We start from the raw sequence: 21,127 nt of genomic DNA, 5'->3' as shown, positions 1-21,127 counted from the left end.
CAGGCAAGCACTTGGTGGAGTCTATCTGTGGGCTTCTGCACCAACCTTTTGTAAGTCAAACTGCAGTAGGGCAGGCTGTGTGGCTTTAAGTGCATGCATTCTCAAGTGCTCACGTTCACACAGCTTTTATGTAATTGCTCACGTTGTCCACCTCGCTGTTTTAACATTCTCCTAATAACCAGTGGCTGGGAGTCTGAGCCAGGTTCTTGAATAAAGGCTTCAGGGTTGCTTCTCTGTGCTAACAGTGCTCGCAGAGGCCTGGCAGGCAACCTGGAGTGGGAACTGGGTTCTTGGGAGCTGCCTGTGGGCCGTCCCCTTATGGTCCTGCTCTACCAGCCCACTCAACAGCCTGTCGTGAGACCCTATTCGTGGGCACACTTGTGGGGAAGCAGGAGACAGCCCTGCTGGCAGGCACATGAGGCTGAGAGGGTCCGGAGACATCGCTTGTAGCCATTCAACTTAGGAGCAAACAAGGTTTTTGATCTGTGTTGTTTTGCTTGTTTTGTTTTGGTTGGGTTTCTCTTTGAAAATGTACTCTTTATAATAAAAAGGATGAGAGAAAACTACACTAAGATGCTATAGGGAATGGTGGTGAGGTGAGTAGTTTTTCCTCTCCACTTATTTCCAAATTTGTGTGTAATGTTCTATTACTTTTATTAAAAAAAAAAACAAAACTGTAACGAACAAAGAAAAGAAGGCCAAAAGCTCCTTAGCTCTGTGGGACTTTGGGGGAGAATCGTTCACTAGTTTTTAAATTTTGCTCTGCTGTGGCACCCTCAGGCTACCAAGCGGCCGGGAAGAGGACAGAGCTGGAAAGTAGGGGCTCACTCCCACTTACCCAAAAGAGCCTTAATCTAGGTTATATGTTGAGCTTCCTAGCAAGAGGTCTTTTACCAGAGGCTTTCATGGCACCAAACAAAGGTTTAAATAGTGGCATTTCCCAAATATTCCCCCTTTTAAGAACTAACAGTTTACTTTTCAAACCATTTGGTAAGGTTTATCCTATAACTTATTACACCTATCATGTGACTTCAACAAACAGATTATGTGTAACCTGACTTTTTTTTTTTTAAGTTTATTTATTTTTGAGAGAGAGAGAGAGAGAGAGAGAGAGCGAGCGAGCATGAATGGGGGAGTGGCAGCCAAAGAGGGAGACACAGAATCGGAAGCAGGCTCCAGGCTCTGAGCTATCAGCCCAGAGCCCGACGCGGGGCTCGAACTCACGGACCGCGAGATCGTAACCTGAGCTGAAGTCGGACGCTTAACCGACTGCGCCACCCAGGAGTCCCTAACCTGACCTTTTTTGATGACAGGGATGCATCTTTCTGTAGCTAGTGTATTCAGCTCCAGCCCTATGGTGCCTCAGAGCTTACCATGGTGAGTCTGTACAATCCACATAGGCAGCTGGGCTCTGAGCATCCTAGCTGCTTCCTCCAGTCTTCATTTACAAGACGCAGCATGGCACAGTGCTTAACAGACTTGGATCTCAATCCAAATCAGGGTTTATTACCTGGGGTAACTTACTTAACTGTTCAGTGTCTCAGTTTCCTCATCTGTAAAATGGGTATGTAATAATGCCTACCCCATAGGCTTGTTGGAGAGTGTGTCAATACAGGCAACTTAGCACAGTGCCTGGTACGGCATAAGCACTCAATCTATGTTAATATTGGTGTTGTTATGATGACAATTATTACAGTTGTTAGGTCTGCTATGGTTACATATGTATCTTGAGCATCTGCTAACTGTGGGACTGTTTTGGGACAGGCCCCTTCCCATTTCCAATTTGCTATTTGTACTCAGCTGTGATCCTGGAAACCAGTTCAATGAATGTCTTAGACCATTTTCAGTGAGGGCTGATCCCTAACAGGGGCTCTTAGTCAAGTGGACAGAGTTTGAAATATCTATCGTGATGGCTCAGAAGCCTATTCCCTATAAGGAGAGGATAATAAGAGAGTTATAAGATGTGGTGTTTGGTACTCAGGAGGGAGGAGCACACAAGAAAAGCAGAGGGTGTTTTTGTTTTTTGCCTTTTTTTTTTTTTTTTTTTTTTTGAGTAGCAGGCAAAAGTGTATTAGAGTATAAGATTAGAAAGTAAGAATAAAGGAAAGCTCTCTTTACAGAGAGGGGACATTTGAAAGTGACTGCCTCTGTTTTTTGCTTTTTAAGAAAGCTTACATGTCTTAGGAGGAACTGAAGAGTCCCACCCCCAGAAGGCACAAATATATAAAAATTAGCTCCAGGGGCTGTATTGGGAGGTAAAGGCCTGTATACCTCATATATTCCAGCCGATAAACAGACAGGAGATAGGTGGACATGGCAAAGTCCAGCTTGTTGATGAGGGCGGACACTTCGGGGGCAGGGTCCAGCAGGTTGATGATGGTGCTGCGGAGCTCACTCAGTTCAGCCTAGGAGGAAATAAAAGGCTCAAGGGCTCACACAAGCACCTGGAGGGGAAAGCGGCCCTCCTCCAGGAGAGGTAGATAACATGTGATAACAAGGACAAAGAAAGGATCTGCCCATTGTTCAAGAAAGCTTAGCAAAATCCCTGCCCTGCATCATCTATCCTTGGCAGGGTGAGAATCCTTACAGGGGTGACTGTGTCGTTTTTCATGGCCGAGTTATACTGGAGGACGGAACGCAGTGGTTCTTTGCTGGGAAACGTGAGCAGGGGTGACTTGGTGGCTATTTCACAGACCCCTTCGTACCATTCTTCTGGCCAAAGTCCTGCAAGAGAGTGCCCACAAGTGAGACCACCACCTTGCTCAAGAATCACTATAGAGCAGTTGACAATGACCATTTCTACAGTCGTGGGTCCTTTGCTTGAGCCAATTACCCCAAAATGGGGCACAGAAATGAGTTTGTCTTCTAACTTGGATGGGTTTTTTTCTAAGATTCATGGTATTCTTAGAACCCTAAAATACATCTGGGAAGTATAACATTTGCATACACACTTGTAGGAAGCAGCAGCTGAATTTGAACTAATTTTGAATGCATACACATTCATAATTAGGTAGAATCCTACTTCCACCTTTGTTTTCACTCTGCACTCTTGTCTTCCCCAGAAGAGCAAGTATTGCCCTACCTGACCCCTCCACTGCGAATCCCATCAGCACAGAATAGAGCCAGAAGTCCCGGAAGAGCTTCTGCAACCGAGGTTTGGCTTCTTTGATGGGAGGCAACCTTCGGGTGAGCTGATATACCAAGGACAGAGGGAGAAAAGGAAGTTATTTGCTTGTAAGCCCTAAAACCTACAGATGTGAAATCAACCACAGATTCATTCTCCAAGAATCTGTCAGTCATTTTGGGTAGGAAAAGACACACTGAGCAGTGACCAACACCTCTTGATCAGTTCACTGGTAAATACTCACCCATTCGGCAAACACTTATTGAGTAGCTAATCTGCACCAGGCACCATGCCTGGGAGGTGAAAAGCCCCATTCCTGCAGAGGACTTGCCTAGTTTGGAGGCAGGTGAGGAAATAATCACAGTGTGGCAGAGATCCTGGAGAAGGTGTCATGGGTCTCAATGTTACTATGCAAGGAACTCTTAGCCAGGCAGAGAAGAGAAAGCAGCCCATCCTGGGTAGGGCATGGAGGGCCTGGGGAGGCTGGAGCTCAGGTGAACAGTTGTGACTGAAGAGAAAGTGTGATCGTGAGAAATCTCATGGATCAAGGAGAAGTGGTTTTCAGATCTTTTCTGGCAGCGCAACTTTTCCAAACAATAATCTTGGGCAGAATCCCAAGATGTAAAACAGGTATAGGCAGAGTTGCTTAGGCGCAGGAGTGAGAGGCTGAAGTCCCTGCATCCTTGCTCCAGGTGGTGTCCCGCCTAGTATAAAGCAGGCAGTAGCTTGTAGTTATGCAAAAAACGTTAAATTTGCGCACAGCACCTCACCTATTGGACAAATTGGTCCTCACAGAACCCCCCAGAGGACGTCAAGCCTCCTACGGTGATAATCAACCTACGATGAGGGGTCTCTGCAACACATTCATGAGTGCCAAGTATGGGCCAGGGTCACGGGGTAGGACACATGATGATACCACTGCTGGCAGGGGTGGGGGATCACAGAGAGAGATGGGCACCTGAACCCATGACTGGTAAGGACTATATAAACTGGTACACTATTTCCTGGAAAGCAATTTGGTAAAATGAATAAAAAATTCTAAATAATCCCATCATTTCACCAAAAATCTCCTCTCTAGCAATGTATCCAAAAAAAATCTGAGTTAGGCACAAAAATGTTGTAAGATTTGTTAGAACAGAAAAATAAATAAGGGCACCTGGGTAGCTTAGTCAGTTAAGTGTCTAACTCTTGACTTCAGTTCAGGTCATTATTTTACAGTTCTTGGGTTCAAACCCCAAGTTGGGGACTGTCAGCACAGAGCCTGTTTGGATTCTCTCTTTCTCTCCCCCCCATCCCTCCCCCTGCTCATGCTCTCTCTCTCAAAATAGGTAAACTTAAAAAAAAAAAAAAGAGTTGGACGCTTAACTAAGTCACCCAGGCACCCCTGGATCCTGGATTTTAAAAAGCTATCAAAGAAAAATAAATAAATAGTAAATAAATAAATAAAAAGCTATCAAAGAAGTCATGAAGAAATCTGACTGGGATATGTCTGATATAAGAGAGGAGGATTGATTTTCCTAGATGTTAACAGTGGTGCAGAGTAGGGCAGAGACCCTTCCATTTAAGAGACAAAGCTCCAGCGCCCAGGGCTGAAGTGTTATGACCTCTACAACTCCCTTTCAAATACCTCAGGAGATACCCTCAGGGGGCACGCACACAGGGAATTAAGCAGATAAGGCAAAATAGTAACTGTTTTATCTAGGATGCTGGTATATGGATGTCCATTATTCAATTCTTCCAATTGCTCTGTATATTTTTAAATTTCATAATAAAAAGTTGGTGGGGCACCTGAGTGGCTTAGCCAGTTGGTTAAGCATCCAAATCTTGATTTCAGCTCAGGACATGATCTCATGGTTCCTGAGTTTGACCCCTGCATTGGGCTCTGTGCTGACAGTGCAGAGCCTGCTTGGGATTCTCTCTCTCCCTCCCTCTCTGCCCCTCCCCTGCTTGCTCTCTTTCTCTTTCCCTCTCTCGTAATAAATAAACTTAAAAAAAAAATTAACAAAAAAAAGCTGTAAAACATATCTAACCATAAGGCAAGCCTTGTAACTAGAAAGAAAACAATGGAGTATGTGTGGCAGAAGGTACTGATTTACAGTGGGAGCCAAAACTGTTCCTCCAATGGGGAACAGATCCAAAACTGTCAGAATTGTCAAGAAGGGCTGTCAACACTCAGTTACATGATCAGAAACCTAGATATGTAAGGGGCACCTGGGTGGCTCAGTCAGTTAAGCATCTGACTTTGGCTCAGATCATGGTCTCATGGTTTGTGGGTTTAAGCCCTGCTTCAAAATTCTCTCTCTCAGCCCCTCACTCACTCACACTATCTCTCTCAAATATAATAAGAATAAAAAAAGAAATCAAGCTATGTAAGAAACATTACTGATTAGTTTAAAATAATCTAAACAATATATACTCATAGAAAAGAAATTTCAGCAAAGAAGTACGTAGAGTGAAAAAGGAACACTTTCTACCTGTCTTCCGTGTCCAATGTTAAAAGCTGGCTGCATCTCCTTCCAGACCTTTCCTGTGAATAAACTATGTGTGGTGAAAGTGACAATAGCTAACATTTACTGAGTGCCGGGTGCCATTCTCTGTGCTTTCCACACATTATTACCTCATTTAATTTTCACAGCAACCTTATACAGTAGGTATAACTACTGTTTCAGAGAGGAGAACACAGAGGGCAGGAGGTGGGATTCCTGTCAGAGTAGCCAGTTCAGCCTTGGTGAAGCCCAGAGCAGATGGTGTGAGCACAGCAGCCATGTGGTGGTCCAGAGAGACAACTTCCATGCAGAAAGAACAGCCAGTGCTAAAGCTCTGGCGGGGGCCAAGCTTAGTGTGTGAGAACAAGGTAGAGGTGGAGGGAGCTGGCCTGGAGCAGATTATTAGATCCCTGAAGATTCCAGACAGAGGTAATGGACACTCTAAGCCAGCGTAATGGTGCCCACACTGAAGTCCTAGTACTGAGTAGGAACGATGAAGATTCTGAGAAAGCAACGTGTGAGTAAAGCTAGTGAGTGCTAATCTAGACCCAAATCCAGCCACTTTTGCCAGGTCTTGAACACAATGGACAACCCTTTACATGCCAGAAATTTCTCAAAATGAGTAACACACAGACGCCCTGCTATGGGCTCCTTAAGAGCACCTACAGAGTCCCCAGAGAGTTATGTTCTCCCTTTAGAGGGTCTCTGGGTGACAAACACACTCTCAGGTACCAAAATCAGGGAGCAGCACTCTGTGACAAGTTGGTCTTCTAGGCAATCCAGAACATTCCTATAACATTTTATTTATTTATTTATTTATTTATTTATTTATTTATTTAGTGAGAGAGACAGAGGGAGAGGGAGAGATGGCGGGGAGAGATGAGGGAGGGGGGAGAGATGGAGGGAGGGAGGAAGGGGGAGAGGGAGAGAGGGAGAGAGGGAGAGAGGGAGAGAGGGAGAGAGGGAGAGAGGGAGAGAGGGAGGGAGAGAGGGGGAGGGGGAGGGAGGGAGGGAGGGAGGGAGGGAGAGAGAGAGAGAGAGAGAGAGAGAGAGAAAATCTTAAGCAAGCTCCACACTCAGCATGGAGTGTGACGCAGGGCTCAATTCCACAACCCTGGGATCATGACCTGAGCCAAAACCAAGAGTCATATGCTCAACCAACTCAACCAATTGAGCCACCCAGGTACTCCAATGATGTTTTAGATTACAGAATTTAAAACTAATTTTATTTATTTATTTATTTATTTATTTATTTATTTATTTATTTATTAAAAAAAATTTTTTTTAACGTTTTTATTTATTTTTGAGACAGGGAGAGACAGAACATGAACAGGGGAGGGTAAGAGAGAGGGAGACACAGAATCCGAAACAGGCTCCAGGCCCTGAGCTGTCAGCACAGAGCCCAACGTGGGGCTCGAACTCAGGGACCACGAGCTCATGACCTGAGCCAAAGTTGGCCGCTTAACCGACTGAGCCACCCAGGCGCCCCTAAAACTAATTTTAAAGAGTGATCCTAGCCCCACAGATCCCTGTGAATGCCTAGGACCCGAAGTTTGGGAAGCACTGTTTGGTAATACCCTATCTGTCCTGCAATGGACATGGGATCTGGGCTGCAAGCCTGGCACAGAACACAGTGAGTGAACCCTGACTGAAGAAAGTAAGGTGCCAAGGTCTCCTTATGTTATAAATCACTAATCTCATTCCCTTCCTTCACTTTTCACAGAGGGACATGCTAATAGAAGCATGGGGACATGTGCCTAGTAGCCGCATTAGCCCTGGAGACCAGGGCCAGGTCAGACATGGAGATCATCCCAGTGGGAGAATTCAAAGCTAGAGGGCAGGCAGAGGGCCTCTGCTTTCAGGGGAACATTATAGCTACCCCCAATGCAACCAAGCCTCCAGAGCTCTGAAGAGTATGTCAATTATGTGGTGGCTTCAGCAAGGACTGTGTCCACAAGCACATTGACACAGTGACAAATCAGGCCTTCAAAACACCAGCTGCACCAGAACTGGGGCAGAGAAGTCAGAAGTCACTCAGCAGAGATCAAAGACACAGCCGAGGGGGTTTGTGCTGACAAAGCTAGTTGAATGGTGTTTGATTTGGGACATATTTACTTTGGAAAATACCCAATACCAGCCCAGCATCAAAGTTCACATTGAAACCCTGCTGGTGACCTTGGCTCATTTCATCTCTGCCACACTTCTCAGAAGCACAGAGGTGAGTTGGGTTTCTGACATTTCTGCTGATTATAAACTCTTATTTGGGGTGGTTAGAGATGGGTAACTGGTGCATTTCTCTATCAAACTACAAGTTCAAAAGCTTTCTACATCATCCTAAAAATGGAAAAATGTTTTTATTTTTTAGTCTGCCTATTGTAACATTCGTCAGTTACGTTTTTGAGACAATTGACAAAATTGGAACAGGAACTAGAATAAAGTATTGCGCCTATGTTAGATTATTTTAAATGGATAACTGTACTATGATGGTGCATGAAAATATCCTTGTCCTTAGGCACTTTTCCCTAAAATATTAGAATTTAAAGTGAGAGGGACGTACAAATGACCTACTGTCAGAAAGTTCAGAAAAAAAAGAGTATACATGTGTGCCTGTGTGCACACCCATACACACACACACACACACACACACACACACACACACACACGCATACACACGGAGAGAGCCATAAAGCAACTGTTCTAAAATACAAAAGCTGGTGAAATCTGGGTGTACAGGGATTGTTTTTTATGCTGATCTTTGAACTTCTGTAAGTTTGAAGTTATTCTAAAATGAAAGATTTTTTAAAAAAACTTTAGGCAGTTACTTCTCTCCCAACACATCTGCCCTCTTGGGGCCTGAAGACACACCCTGGAGGGACTAGGGTGTCCAGATGTTATGCTCTGATGTGTGATCAAAAAGGTTAAACCTGTTCCATACAATGGGCATGAGAAAGCGCCATACAGAGTTCCCAGAAAAGCAAACTTTTGAATGATTTACCTTTAAAAAATATTGCTTCTCTTCAAAGATAGTCATCTGGATTTAAACACAACTTAGTGATAGTTTTAAAGTGTCATATAATTCTTAATAAATGGCAAAATGACAGGAAGATGGGCCTTTTAGATCCTTAATTAAAAAAAAATTTAATACTTATTTACTTTTGAGAGAGAGAGAGGCAGAGACAGAGACAGAATATGAGCCAGGGAGGGGAAGACAGAGAGGGAGACACAGAATCCGAAGCAGGCTCCAGGCTCTGAGCTGTCAGCACAGACGCCGAAGCAGGGCTTGAACCCAGGAACCGTGAGATCATGACCTGAGCTGAAGTTGGACACTTAACCGACTGAGCCACCCAGGTGCCCCTTAGATCCTTAATTTTAATCCACAAACAATATCAAAGAGCTTTTCTCCTTCCTCTAATAAGGGAATAATGAACACTATTTTTGGCTTTTTATCAGATAATGCAGAAACAGGGTATAAGAAGCTTCCAAATATACTACATGAATACATGAAAAAAACATGAATGTCTTCATCTCTGCCTCCTTACCTGGTCTCAGATTCCTTTTCCTGAACTCTTACTCATTCACGTTACTGTTGTTGTTTTTAACCTTGTTTTTATCTGAGAAGGATCCTTTTAAGTGCAGCCTAGAAAGGAGACTTTCATCACGTTGCTCACTTTCTTCTCTTTTTACAGTGTACTGCTATCAATATTCACGCCCAATTCTGCCTGGAAATTGGGCCCAGTTCTACCTGTAGCCAGACACATTAGAAGTTGTTTCCCGCAAGTGGGATAGGTGTGCAGCATGGTAGCCTCAGCTGGGTGCTGGTGGGGTGGGGGGGCGGTGTGGGGCAGGAAAAGACAGCGGACATTTTCGAAGTCAGAAACTGTGATTTGCCCTCTCCAAAATGTGTGATTCAAAAGTCTCTTGGTGGTGATTAGAACAGCATTTGAGCCGACTATTTTCACAGTACCATAGGGGAAGACCCAACCAAGGAGGGAGACTAGGGGGCAGAGAAACCAGTCCTGGTGCTTCCAGGCAAACAGGTGGAGGTTCCACTGCCACGTATAGTGACACAAGGCTCAGTATTCTGGTATGTAAAATGCTGGAAGGATGAAGTTAAGTTGCACAGATGAAGTTCCTTGTATAGCACCTGGCATTCAGCAGACACTCTATCAAGAGCCACTGCTGTCATCAACATCAACAAAACCAAGAGCATCCCAAGTGGGGTATCTGTATAGCTAGCCCCATTTCCAGGCCTAACAAGTCCAAATATTTATTTAACAGGTGCCAGTAACTCTTATCTGGCTTGGACTAGAAGCAGATATTCTGGTGATCAAATATCTACCTAATGGGAGATGGTTACACACACACACACACACACACACACACACACACACACACACACACACACCAAACTTTACAAGACACAATTCTTCCATCTGGTCTCTTCAGAAGTGATGCTGGGATCACGTGTGATGGTGTAGCATTAAAAATGCTTGCTGTTGCTGTCCCAGAGAAACACAGAAGCATCAAATGATAGTTCATCTACCCAGGATGTAATTATTACACAGGAAGTAAGCAAGAGAAAGGTAAAGCCATTGGTAGGTAAAACTGATTTGACAAATCAAGGCACATCCTTCCTTGGAACAAGGCAAGGGATGGGTAGATAAAGACAGGCTTACTTACCACAGCGTATATATTAAAAATTTACCTGGTTGATTTCAATAAAGGGACTGCCCCTCAGGTCTTTTAGTAAGAGCTGACATTACCCTAACACAGACCTTCTAAGTCTGGTAAGATTATTTCTAATTCAATGCTAGAAGCAGTTAAGTAAGAAAGTTTTAGTAGTTCTCCTGCTAGCAGTGGGAGCCAAGTAACAGATGCAAAGAAGACAGCACATCTGCGGTAAGCCATATAACCTCACAGCTTCTGGGGCTCCAGGGGAAAGACGAGCCACCAATCACCTTTCATTAGGCAACCAGAGGATCACTACATTACGACAAATTCCAAATCTTATGCAAATTACACAACCCCAAAATAATGACACAAATTTCACATTATCTTTAGGATATCTGTTTTCAGAAAAGCCTGGCCCGCATACATTTTGCAACATCTCCACTCAGGCCCCACCTCTTGGTGAAGCTTGGTGAAGCTCTCCTGGCACCCTGCTCCTACCACAGGAAGCAGAGCCGCACCGCAGCTCTGTACCCCTACCTGCTTTGGTAGTGTCCTTATGAGAGCCCCGTGCTTTATTGCACATCTGCTCCCCATCAGGCGGGCAGAACCCCTTGGTGGGGGAGACCTTTGTGCCTTCCGTGCCTAAAATATGTTGTTTGGAAACAGGAGACAAAGTTTAGTGAATGAATGAAATAGAAGCTTCCTGGGAATGCTAAGCCCCCAGGATTCTATATGGTTTTAGTTTTGCAAACCTTAAAGAAGGGATTCTCAAGTAGGGTCCACAGATCCTTCAGGCAGGTTTATGAAACCACACAAAATATTAGTTACCTGTTTATCTTCACCAGCTTCTCTTAAAGTTCATGATCCTAAAATGGTTAAACTCTGACTCCCAGGGCACCTTCCTGGGTCAAAACCCAGATGACTGTCATCTGAGCAGTGTGGTAGCAGGTCCATGAGGCCACCTCTCACCATGTCATTGGTTTTCTCTCCCAGCTTTAGCTCTGCCAAAATGAAATGCCCATGTCAACCCCTCATCATTTCTCTCATCCTAATGTCTATATGTGGGAGCAACAGCCTGGCTGGTCAGCTTGAGAAAGGAGGGGAAGATTCTATATCCGCAGACCCCCAATGGGGGCAGTTAAATAGCAAAAACCTGAGCATGCCCCTTTTCCCTGCTGACTTCCACAAGGAAAATACAGTCACCAACGACTGGATCCCAGAGGGGGAGGAGGACGAGGACTATCTGGACCTGGAGAAGATATTCAGTGAAGATGATGACTATATTGACATCATCGATGCGGTTTCGCCAACCGATTCAGAGGCTGGCGAAGGGAACATCCTCCAGCTCTTCCAAGGCAAGAGCCGAATCCAGCGTCTCAACATCCTCAATGCAAAGTTCGCTTTCAACCTTTACAGAGCACTGAAGGAGCAGGTGCGTCCTTCCGACAACATCTTTATAGCCCCAGTGGGCATTTCCACCGCCATGGGTATGATTTCCTTTGGCCTGCAGGGGGAGACCTATGAACAAGTGCACTCGATTTTGCATTTTAAAGACTTTGTCAATGCCAGCAGCAAGTATGAGATCATGACCATTCACAATCTCTTCCGTAAGCTGACTCATCGCCTCTTCAGGAGGAATTTTGGGTACACACTGAGGTCGGTCAATGATCTTTATGTCCAGAAGCAATTTCCAATCCTGGATGACTTCAAAAGGAAAGTAAAAGAGTACTACTTTGCGGAGGCCCAGGAGGCTAACTTCTCAGACCCTGCCTTCATATCGAAAACCAATAACCACATTCTGAAGCTCACCAAGGGTCTCATAAAAGATGCTCTGGAGAATATAGACCCAGCTACTCAGATAATGATTCTAAACTGCATCTACTTTAAAGGTAAGAATAGCTGGGGCACCTGGGTGACTCAGTCGGTTAAGCGTCCGACTTTGGCTCAGGTTAGAATCTCATGGTTCGTGGCTTTAAGCCCTACGTTGGGCTCTGTGCTGACAGCTCAGAGCCTGGAGCCTGCTTCCGCATGTGCTCTCTCTCTCAAAAATAAATAAACATTAAAAAAAGAAAAATTTAAAGGTAAGAATAGCTTAAGTTTCTCAAAACAAATTCGCACATACTTTTAGTGCACAGATGGACTGAACATCAAGAACTATATTCTAGAGGCTCCTGGGTGGCTCAGTCAGTGGAGTGTCTGACTTCAGCTCAGATCATGGTCTCATTGTTCGTGGGTTCAAGCCCCACATTGGGCTCCATGCTGACAGCGTGGAGCCTGCTTGGATTCTCTCTCTCTTCCCCCCTCTCTGCCCCTCTCCCATTCATGCTCGCTCACTCTCTCTCAAAATAAATAAACTATACAAAGTATTTTAAAAAAATGTTCTAGCTCTGATTTATCCAGGAAACCAAGACACAGGTTAGCTCACAGGGAAGATGAGGATGGGGTGATGGTGGCAGCTGACACTGAGCCCTAACTCTGTGCTATATGCTCACTGAATCTCCACCAAAACCTTGTTATTAGTGTTGCATGTTACAGATGGAGCCACTAAGGCACAGAGAAGTAAAATGAGGCTCCCAGGGCACACAGTCAATTAAGGGCAGAGCCAAGGTTGTCCCAGGTTGCTTTGTTAAATTGGAAGAAAAAATGGAAAACCTTTTTAGAATTTGGCCAGCCTAGATTTGAGGGTTTTGGGGGTGTTTTTTTTCATCTCCTTCCCCAATTATTGGTAAGCAGGAATATGGACAAGAGGCTGAAGACAGATGTCTGAAAACTGTTCAGCTTGACTGACTGACATGAACACCTGCAACTCCTTTTTGGGATACTTATGCACTAATGGGCAGGAGGGGGCGGGGAAATATACTATTATTTCTAGACCAACTGTTCTGCGCCAGGCAAGAAAGGAGGACATTCCCCAACCCCACACCACTATGCACATAGGATCCCTGGGATCCTAGAAATAAATTGGCAATGGACTTGTAAAACCCAAACCTCTTTCATAGTGCCCTCACTGGGACCTGAACCAGAAGAAACCTCTACCCCACTCTACAAGCCTAGACAGCCAGAGGGCAGACACAAGCAATGAGTCTATATCTCAACGACTCATGGTGACACACAATCACTCTCCTCTCTGCCTCCAAGAACTGGCAGGCACCAGCTAGAATCAGTCCCCCAGGCCTGGGAGGCCACGCTTCTTCGCTACTCAGCTCCAGTGTTGGTTATAGCAGCCCAGGGAGGTGAAGGACAGGAGACCTCTCTTGGCTGCTGCTCTGAGGTGTGGGGCTGCTGAAGGTAAGCCGAGACCTCCTCACAGCTGTGTCAGGTAGGCATTGTGCCAGATGGGCAAAGTAGGGCTGAAGCAGCCAAGACCACAGGAGGGACATGGAGGCTGAACCAGGTCCCTGGGCTTCCCCCTCGAATGCCAGGCACACCGCTGGCCTTGTGGTGGGTAGATCAAAGGCTGAGGCTCTAGCAGGCTTGTGACAGACACACACACACACATGAACTATATATACAGTGAACACATACATATAATTTTTATTACTGGCTGTAAGTATGTCTTTTGGAAGTGAGCAAACTGGAGTGTAAGCCCTGGCCTCACCACTCCCTATTCATGTGGCCTCAGGAAAGTCACTCAATGTCTCTGCGACTCAGTTTCCTCACCTTTATCACAGAGATGATAACATCTACTCTAACAGGGCTGTGTGCAGGACTACAAGAGACAGTGATACAGTGCTAGCCCAGTATGTGGAATGTGGCAGGAGTTTAATGAACTTGAATGAGTAAAACTGCAGATGTCAATGTCATATAATATATATTAAGTAGGTATCATATTGCTAGTTATGTTTACTCTGCTTCTATGGGCAACTAACCTATGTTTAGGAATGGCTTTAGAACAGCCAGTGTAAGTTACTTGGGCAGCATCAAGGCCCTCAGTCTTACTGGTCTGTGGGGCACGCTGGACACGAATGCCTATGCATTAGGCTAGCTGGATGATTGGGAATAGACAGAGAAACACAGCAGCAAGCCACTCGTGCCAGCATGGGCTTCAGAAATAACTAGGACAGTCAGTTTATGACCTCCTGCACACAGTGACCAGTGTAATGCCAAAGGGCAAAAGTGGCAAATATATGTGCGTCCTTTTCCCCTCATGTTGGATAGTCACTTAATTTAGTGTTGGAACCAGAGGGATGAAATGCTAATAGGAGTTAGTCTTTCATTGATGCTTATCAAAAGAAAGGAAGGTCTAGAGGTGTATTTTATTTTATTTTATTTTATTTTATTTTGAGAGAAAGAGAGTGTGTGTGGGAGTGGGGGAGGGGCAGAGGGAGAGAGGGAGAGAGAGAATCTTGGGCTCCGCACCCAGTTCAGATCTAACACAGGGCTCAAAGTCATGACCGTGAGATCATGACCTGAGCCAAAATCAAGAGTCGGACACTTAACTGACTGAGCCACCCAGACGTCCCTAGAAGTGTAATTTTAATCACCAGCTTCTAAATCTGTTACTAATTTGATTTTTAATTACAAATGTTATAACCACATTGCAAAGCCAATAAAAACAGAGGTTGGGCCTCAGGAGGAAGTCAGAAGAATCCTAGGAGACATGTGACAGCTCCAGCAGAAGGGTAGTGACATCCGTGGTTCCAACAACCTGGGGGCAGGGGGAAGCACCCTGGCATCTCAGGGGCAAAGGTCAAGGATGCTGCTAAACACCCTACAAGGCAGGACAGCCCCCACAACAGAGAACTGCCCAAATGTCAACAGTGCCGAGGCCGAGAAGCCTGGGGCAGAGGCCCGCACAGGGAGAAGGAAACCTAGCTCCCATCACAGGCAGGCAGTTTAAACCTCCTCCTAAAGAACCTCCAGCTTACCTCATCCCAGAAGTTCTAACTACCAACTGGAAACCTAGAACAAGTTACTTAGCCTCTTTGTGCCTCTGCTTCCTTGTCTGTAAAACAGGGCTAATAATAAAAAGCATGCACCTCATATGGTTGCTAGGAGGAAGGAATGAGTGATCCAGGAGAGATGCTTAGGGGAACGCAGGCACACTGCCAGTTCTCCATTGTCAGTCAGCAGTCATTAGTAGCTACCAGCACCTTAGAGCTAAAAGAGAGGCGTGCTTATTCCTGGATACAGTGTTACACCGGAATCTTTTTTTTTTTTTTTTTTTTTTAGTTTAGTTATTTATTTTGAGAGACTAAGAGTGAGAGAGTGTGTGTGTGCAAACGAGGAAGGGGGGCAGAGAGAGAGAGGGAGACAAAGAATTCCTGGCATGCTCTGTGCTATTAGCATAGAGCCTGACCTGGGGCTTGATCTCACAAACCATGAGATCATGACCTGAATGGAAATCAAGAGTCGGATGCTTAACCGACTGAGCTATGTAGACACCCCACACCCAAATCTGATGTGAAGATCTGATGGCATCATCAGTGTGTGCAGCTAGTCCCTATGGAATCGCAGAGTGGAAAGGATGAAAGCCATCAAACTAGAGCTGTCATGAGAAAAAAGCTACTCTTTTTATAGATCAACAACAAGCAGAGGTCCAGGCATGTTAGGCATCTTGCTAGAGTCAAACAACTAGTTAGTGCCTACATCTACACCAGAATTCATTCCAGTCTATTTCTCTACCATTATCACGCTTCCTACAAGTATGTTAGCATTCTGACCTTCTTGGAATCATTTAGAACAGTGGTCCTCAAAGTGTGGTCTCTGGACCAGGAGTATCAGCATCACCTGGGAACTTGTTAGAAATCCAAGTTCTTGGCTCAAATCAGACCTACAGAACCAGGGACACTGGGGGTGGCCCTGTAGCCAGAACAAGTCCTTCGGGTGTTTCTGTTGCACACTTACATGTGTGGACCACTGCTTTAAAATAACACTTTAATAAAAGCCTTGTTCTTGTTGACTTTACAGGATCCTGGGTGAATAAATTCCCAGTAGAAATGACACACAACCACAACTTCCGACTCAATGAACGAGAAGTAGTCAAAGTTTCCATGATGCAGACCAAGGGGAACTTTCTGGCCGCAAATGACCAGGAGCTGGACTGTGATGTCCTGCGGCTGGAGTATGTGGGGGGCATCAGCATGCTAATTGTGGTCCCTCACAAGCTGTCTGGGATGAAGACCCTTGAGACACAGCTGACACCACAGGTGGTGGAGAGATGGCAGAAAAGCATGACAAACAGGTACTTTAAGTTGAATGTTCTTTTGATCTCTGGGAGGCTGGGAGAGCCCAGGAATACTGGGAACTTTGGTCATTTTAAGAAGGAAGCTGTGTGCACAAAAAAAACAAGAACTGTTACACTGGGTCACTCTTGTTAATTCAGACCAAATTTCCTGCTCAGTGAGAAGTAATCAGAAAGCATCTGTGAGAAACACATCTGCCTTCCCTATGACAGTTTCAGAAGTGAGGGGCAGGTGACTTTGTGCCAGTATGGAAACAATCCTGGCTCTGCCATCTAGTTGCTCTGTGGCTTTGAGCCCTGGCTTTGTCATCCATAAAGGTAGCATGATTCCATGATTTCCCAGGGTCACAGAGAGAAATAAATAGAAATGTAATATTGAGCATCCCTCACAGCGCCTGGTGCCTGAGAGGTGTTCAACAAAGATGAGCTTTCCCTTTCCTGAGCAGGAAATCCTGTGGTCCTTGTAGCCTATTAAGGACATGTCATTCATGATTTTCCTCTTACTATTTATTACTCCATAGACAAAACTACAGGCTTTAAATATTTACTATGACTATTAGAGGATCATGGCAGAAAGAATAAAAAAGTTGTTTTTCTGCTTTATTTAATACTGGCTAGGCCCATATTAAGATATGAATTTGGTTCAGATTTCCTTTTGGGACAAAAGTACAAAGAAATGAGGGATGCCTGGGTGGCTCAGTCGGTTGAGCATCTCTTTTTTTTTTTTATTTTTTTTATTTAAAAAAAAAATTTTTTTTTCAACGTTTTTTATTTATTTTTGGGACAGAGAGAGACAGAGCATGAACGGGGGAGGGGCAGAGAGAGAGGGAGACACAGAATCGGAAACAGGCTCCAGGCTCCGAGCCATCAGCCCAGAGCCCGACGCGGGGCTCGAACTCACGGACCGCGAGATCGTGACCTGGCTGAAGTCGGACGCTTAACCCACTGCGCCACCCAGGCGCCCCGAGCATCTGACTCTTGATTTCGGCTCAGGTCATGATGCCAGGGTCATGGGATTGAGCCCCATGTTGGGCTCTGAGCTCAGCATATGGCCTGCTTGAGATCCTCTCTCTCTCTCTCTCTCTCTCTCTCTCTCTCTCTCTCTGTCTCTCAAAAAGAAAACAAAAAAAAAAGTCCCTCTTGTGCCTGCATCCTTCTTAACCTCACTGCCATGACCTCCTACCCTGAGCCAGGAAGGCCTAACCAGCCTGTCCATTCCATTCCTCAAGCCACCCCGCACTGGCCTCCAAACAGCATTCCCAAAACACCCTCCCACTCTACCTCCTCTTCTCATAAGCTCTCTGTGGGCCCCCTGCCCATGGGATGTGGCCTAGCTTCTTGGCTAGGCCCAAAGACACAGCCCCCATCTGACCTGCTCCAGCCCTCCTCCTCTTTCCTCCCCACCTGCCAAGTGCCCCATTGTACCCCAGCCATACCACAGCATTAAGCTCCCTCCAGGCTTGGCTCATACCATCTCTCAAGCTGTGGGCAGCCTCTAGGCCACAGGAATATCCCTCCTCCCCATCCCCTGTTGGATGGCTCCAGTACTTAGATCTATTCTAGTTGTTCAGACATTATCATACCACCTTTACAATTCTGTTGCTTCACACATGTGAGTACTGGCTTGGCAAAAGGGAAGCAAACTCTTGAAAAGGGGGACCATGCCTGATGTCCTCTTTATCTCCTTCATGTGCTGGACTTGGCCCTATGGGCACTAGAGTTGCTGTTTATCAACAAGGACTGAATGTGTTGAGGCAAGGACTGAGAACATTTAGCACTGTCTGGCAAATGAAGGCTTCTTTTTTCAGTACACTGACCAGATATTTAATTGCTTACTTAACGAAATAAGAAATGCCTAAAATCAAGGACCCAAACAAGAGAATTATTTTAGATACCCTCAAACCATAAACCAGTAACCATTCTGCTGCTGGCCAGGAAGGCAGGATGTGAATCCCACAGTATGGAGGAAATGACTGCACAGTACTAACCATATCTCCATTTTAAGGAACTGGAATCATAATGGATGGTCTCTCTCAAATCCTCAACTGACAGTACTAGGATGTGAATTTTAAGAAGTGCTGCATTAATTCTGTGGTAAAAGCAACCTGGGGTTGGTGGGAGAAAGGTAGGTTGTGGACATCTGAGGGAAAGACACGATTCTTGTATAACTTGTGGTTCAATAAAACTGGGCCCCCTTTCCTTCTCTGATCAGAACTCGAGAGGTGCTTCTGCCTAAATTCAAGCTGGAGAAGAACTACAACCTGGTGGAGGCCCTGAAGTCAATGGGGGTCACAGCGCTGTTTGACAAAGACAGCAATATGGCAGGAATCTCAGACCACAGGATCACCATCGATCTGGTAATCTCTCCCTTTGTCCACCCTCTGCACCTGACCCCAGGATCTTCCCCCAGCAAAGCCTCCCTCCTGCCTCACATGACTTCACAGCTCAGGGGTGCTGGGTCTGCTCTCCCTGGGTCTGTCAGGCACTGAGTGGGCAGGGTAGTCTGTTTTAGGGAGCACCATGGTAGCCCCCATTCCCACTGACAGCAGAAAGAGATGGGGTGTGTGCTCCAATCTGTGAAATACCTACACCCAGCTGAATCATGAAAGGCTCATTAAATACATGCAGAGACACTGCATGACCTGCATGCTGAACTTAACACAACCACAGACACTTCACACACAAAAAAAGAGAGAATACCAGTCCAAACAACATGCAGATCGAGGCCCAACCCTTCTGGCAATGCACCTAGAGCTGCTCTCTTGCTGGCAGACCACTCATACTGTCACCACTATGAGCGACTGTAATGTTGGAGTTTAAAGATACACACTGTTTAGGGGCGCCTGGGTGGCTCAGTTGGTTAAATGTCTGACTTTGGCTCAGGTCATGATCTCATGGTTTGTGAGTTTGAGCCACATATCAGGGTCTGTGCTGGCAGCTCAGAGCCTGGAGCCTGCTTCGTATTCTGTGTCTCCCTTTCTCTCAGTCCCTCTCCCACTCACAATTTGTCTCTCTCAATCTTGCAAAAATAAACAAACATTAAAAAAAAAAAAAGATACACAGTTTACACAACACAGCTTCTGAGCACAATTACTACACCTGGAAGGAGGTGAGCAAGACCTTCAAGGGTCCTTCTGACCAGCTGTGGTTTGGGCCTTGTATGTGGTCTTTCCACCCTGAATGAAAGGAGACTCCACTCTATTCTCTATCCCTCCCTCTGTGTGCCCACTGATGGGATCTGACAACTTTCCTTTCCATTTTCAAACAGTTCAAGCACCAAGGTACCATCATGGTGAACGAAGAGGGCACCCAAGCTGCCGCCGTGACCACTGTGGGGTTCATGCCACTGTCTACCCAAGTCCGTTTCACTGTTGACCGCCCCTTTCTGTTCCTCATCTATGAGCACCGCACCAGCTGCCTACTCTTCATGGGGAGAGTTGCCAACCCCACCAAGTCCTAAAGGTGGAGGTCTGGGCATTTCAAGTGTTTTGGGGCCACTCTGTAATTCTGGTTCCATTCTAACAATGAGAACGGAGATGTTTTGCCATCATGGCTTTCATGGTTTATGCTACCATTCTGAAATCGAGGCCCATAGGAGACAAGAAATTTACAAACGACCAAGAAGCTCACTGGAATCAGTTCAGCACAGTGAATAATGCCAGCAGTTCATAGAAGTTAATGTACCCGTGACATGTCAGCTGTTACCTAGAGGGTGTCAACAACATACAGATGGGTTTACTCCCTCCTCCTCAGTGCAAACCTGTGGAGGTCCTGCCTGCACACCTCCTTCCCCTGCAGTCCCCGTCCTTGAGCATTTGGCTCTATTACTCAAATTACCAGCGCTCCTCATCTGAACACAGAACACAGAAATGAGCTGCAGGACTAATTTCTCACCTCTCCCAAGGCTGGTGCCTAGGACAGAAGCAACCTCATGACATTTAAGGGGTGCCCTGGGTGTTAGCGCTTCATTCTCTCAAGGTTCAACCTTCCGAATTGATGCTAAATGTCATCTATACTTCTGCTATCACCTCACTGCTGCCCAGAAGACAGCATGTACACATGGCCATGCTTCCTACCTTAGCGATAAATAAATATCGCCACTTTTACTGTGTCTGTTATAATTCTCTATTTTTTCTCTATTGAGGCTCAAATAACTAAGAAAAGCCAAATTCAAAACAGCTGACATCCCTAGGAATGACAGAGGTTGACAATAAGCAACTTGAGTTCTTCACAGTGACTTATGTGCTACACATGGGGCATGTTCCTCAGGATCAGGATGTGGTGAGTGAGGGGGCAAAGATGTTGTGGATGGGGCTTTGTGGAAATTCCTGAAATGCTAGTCTTTAAGTGGGGCACATGCTTCAGCTTTATCCCTGGACACAGGGAGACCGTCAGACAACTTCCTATAGTAGGTCTGGTTTGAGAAAACAGGTGGCATGTGAGGAATATGTTTCCAGATCCTTCGTTACTTGGATAAGACGAGTGGAATCCAAAAAGGCTGCTCAGAATTCAAGAGTGGGGGCACCTCTGCAGTCTGGGGATTATGGGCAGTGACAGGGAGAGCATCCCAAGTGCTGTGTGGCTAACTCTGACCCCCACAGCCCTGCAGGAGAGTTTTTCTCTTCCCTTTTCTGCAGAGGAGGAAGACCAGGGTTTGAGCAC

The 21,127-nt window shown here is 45.6% G+C and overlaps 2 protein-coding genes across 2 annotated transcripts in view; one reads left to right on the top strand and one right to left on the bottom strand.

The window, feature by feature from the left end:
* Positions 1-21,127, bottom strand: part of PI4KA (phosphatidylinositol 4-kinase alpha) — a 112,122-nt gene that overhangs the window by 43,816 nt on the left and 47,179 nt on the right. Inside the window, exons 20-22 of the mRNA XM_006938723.5 lie at positions 3,083-3,191; positions 2,588-2,724; positions 2,272-2,405 (exon numbers count right to left, since the gene is read on the bottom strand). Coding sequence (XP_006938785.2) covers positions 2,272-2,405; positions 2,588-2,724; positions 3,083-3,191 — 380 coding nt within the window. The remainder of the gene's footprint in view (positions 1-2,271; positions 2,406-2,587; positions 2,725-3,082; positions 3,192-21,127) is intronic.
* Positions 7,675-20,576, top strand: SERPIND1 (serpin family D member 1). The gene is made up of 5 exons (XM_006938745.5): positions 7,675-7,828; positions 11,275-12,170; positions 16,192-16,465; positions 18,678-18,822; positions 19,734-20,576. The coding sequence occupies exons 2-5, from the start codon at positions 11,291-11,293 to the stop codon at positions 19,923-19,925; spliced, it is 1,491 nt and encodes a 496-aa protein (XP_006938807.4). The 5' UTR covers positions 7,675-7,828; positions 11,275-11,290; the 3' UTR covers positions 19,926-20,576.

The sequence above is a fragment of the Felis catus genome, chromosome D3 (assembly GCF_018350175.1).
Source record: "Felis catus isolate Fca126 chromosome D3, F.catus_Fca126_mat1.0, whole genome shotgun sequence".
In the NCBI taxonomy this organism is placed as follows: domain Eukaryota; kingdom Metazoa; phylum Chordata; class Mammalia; order Carnivora; family Felidae; genus Felis; species Felis catus.
This window is presented reverse-complemented; position numbering and strand designations above follow the sequence as displayed.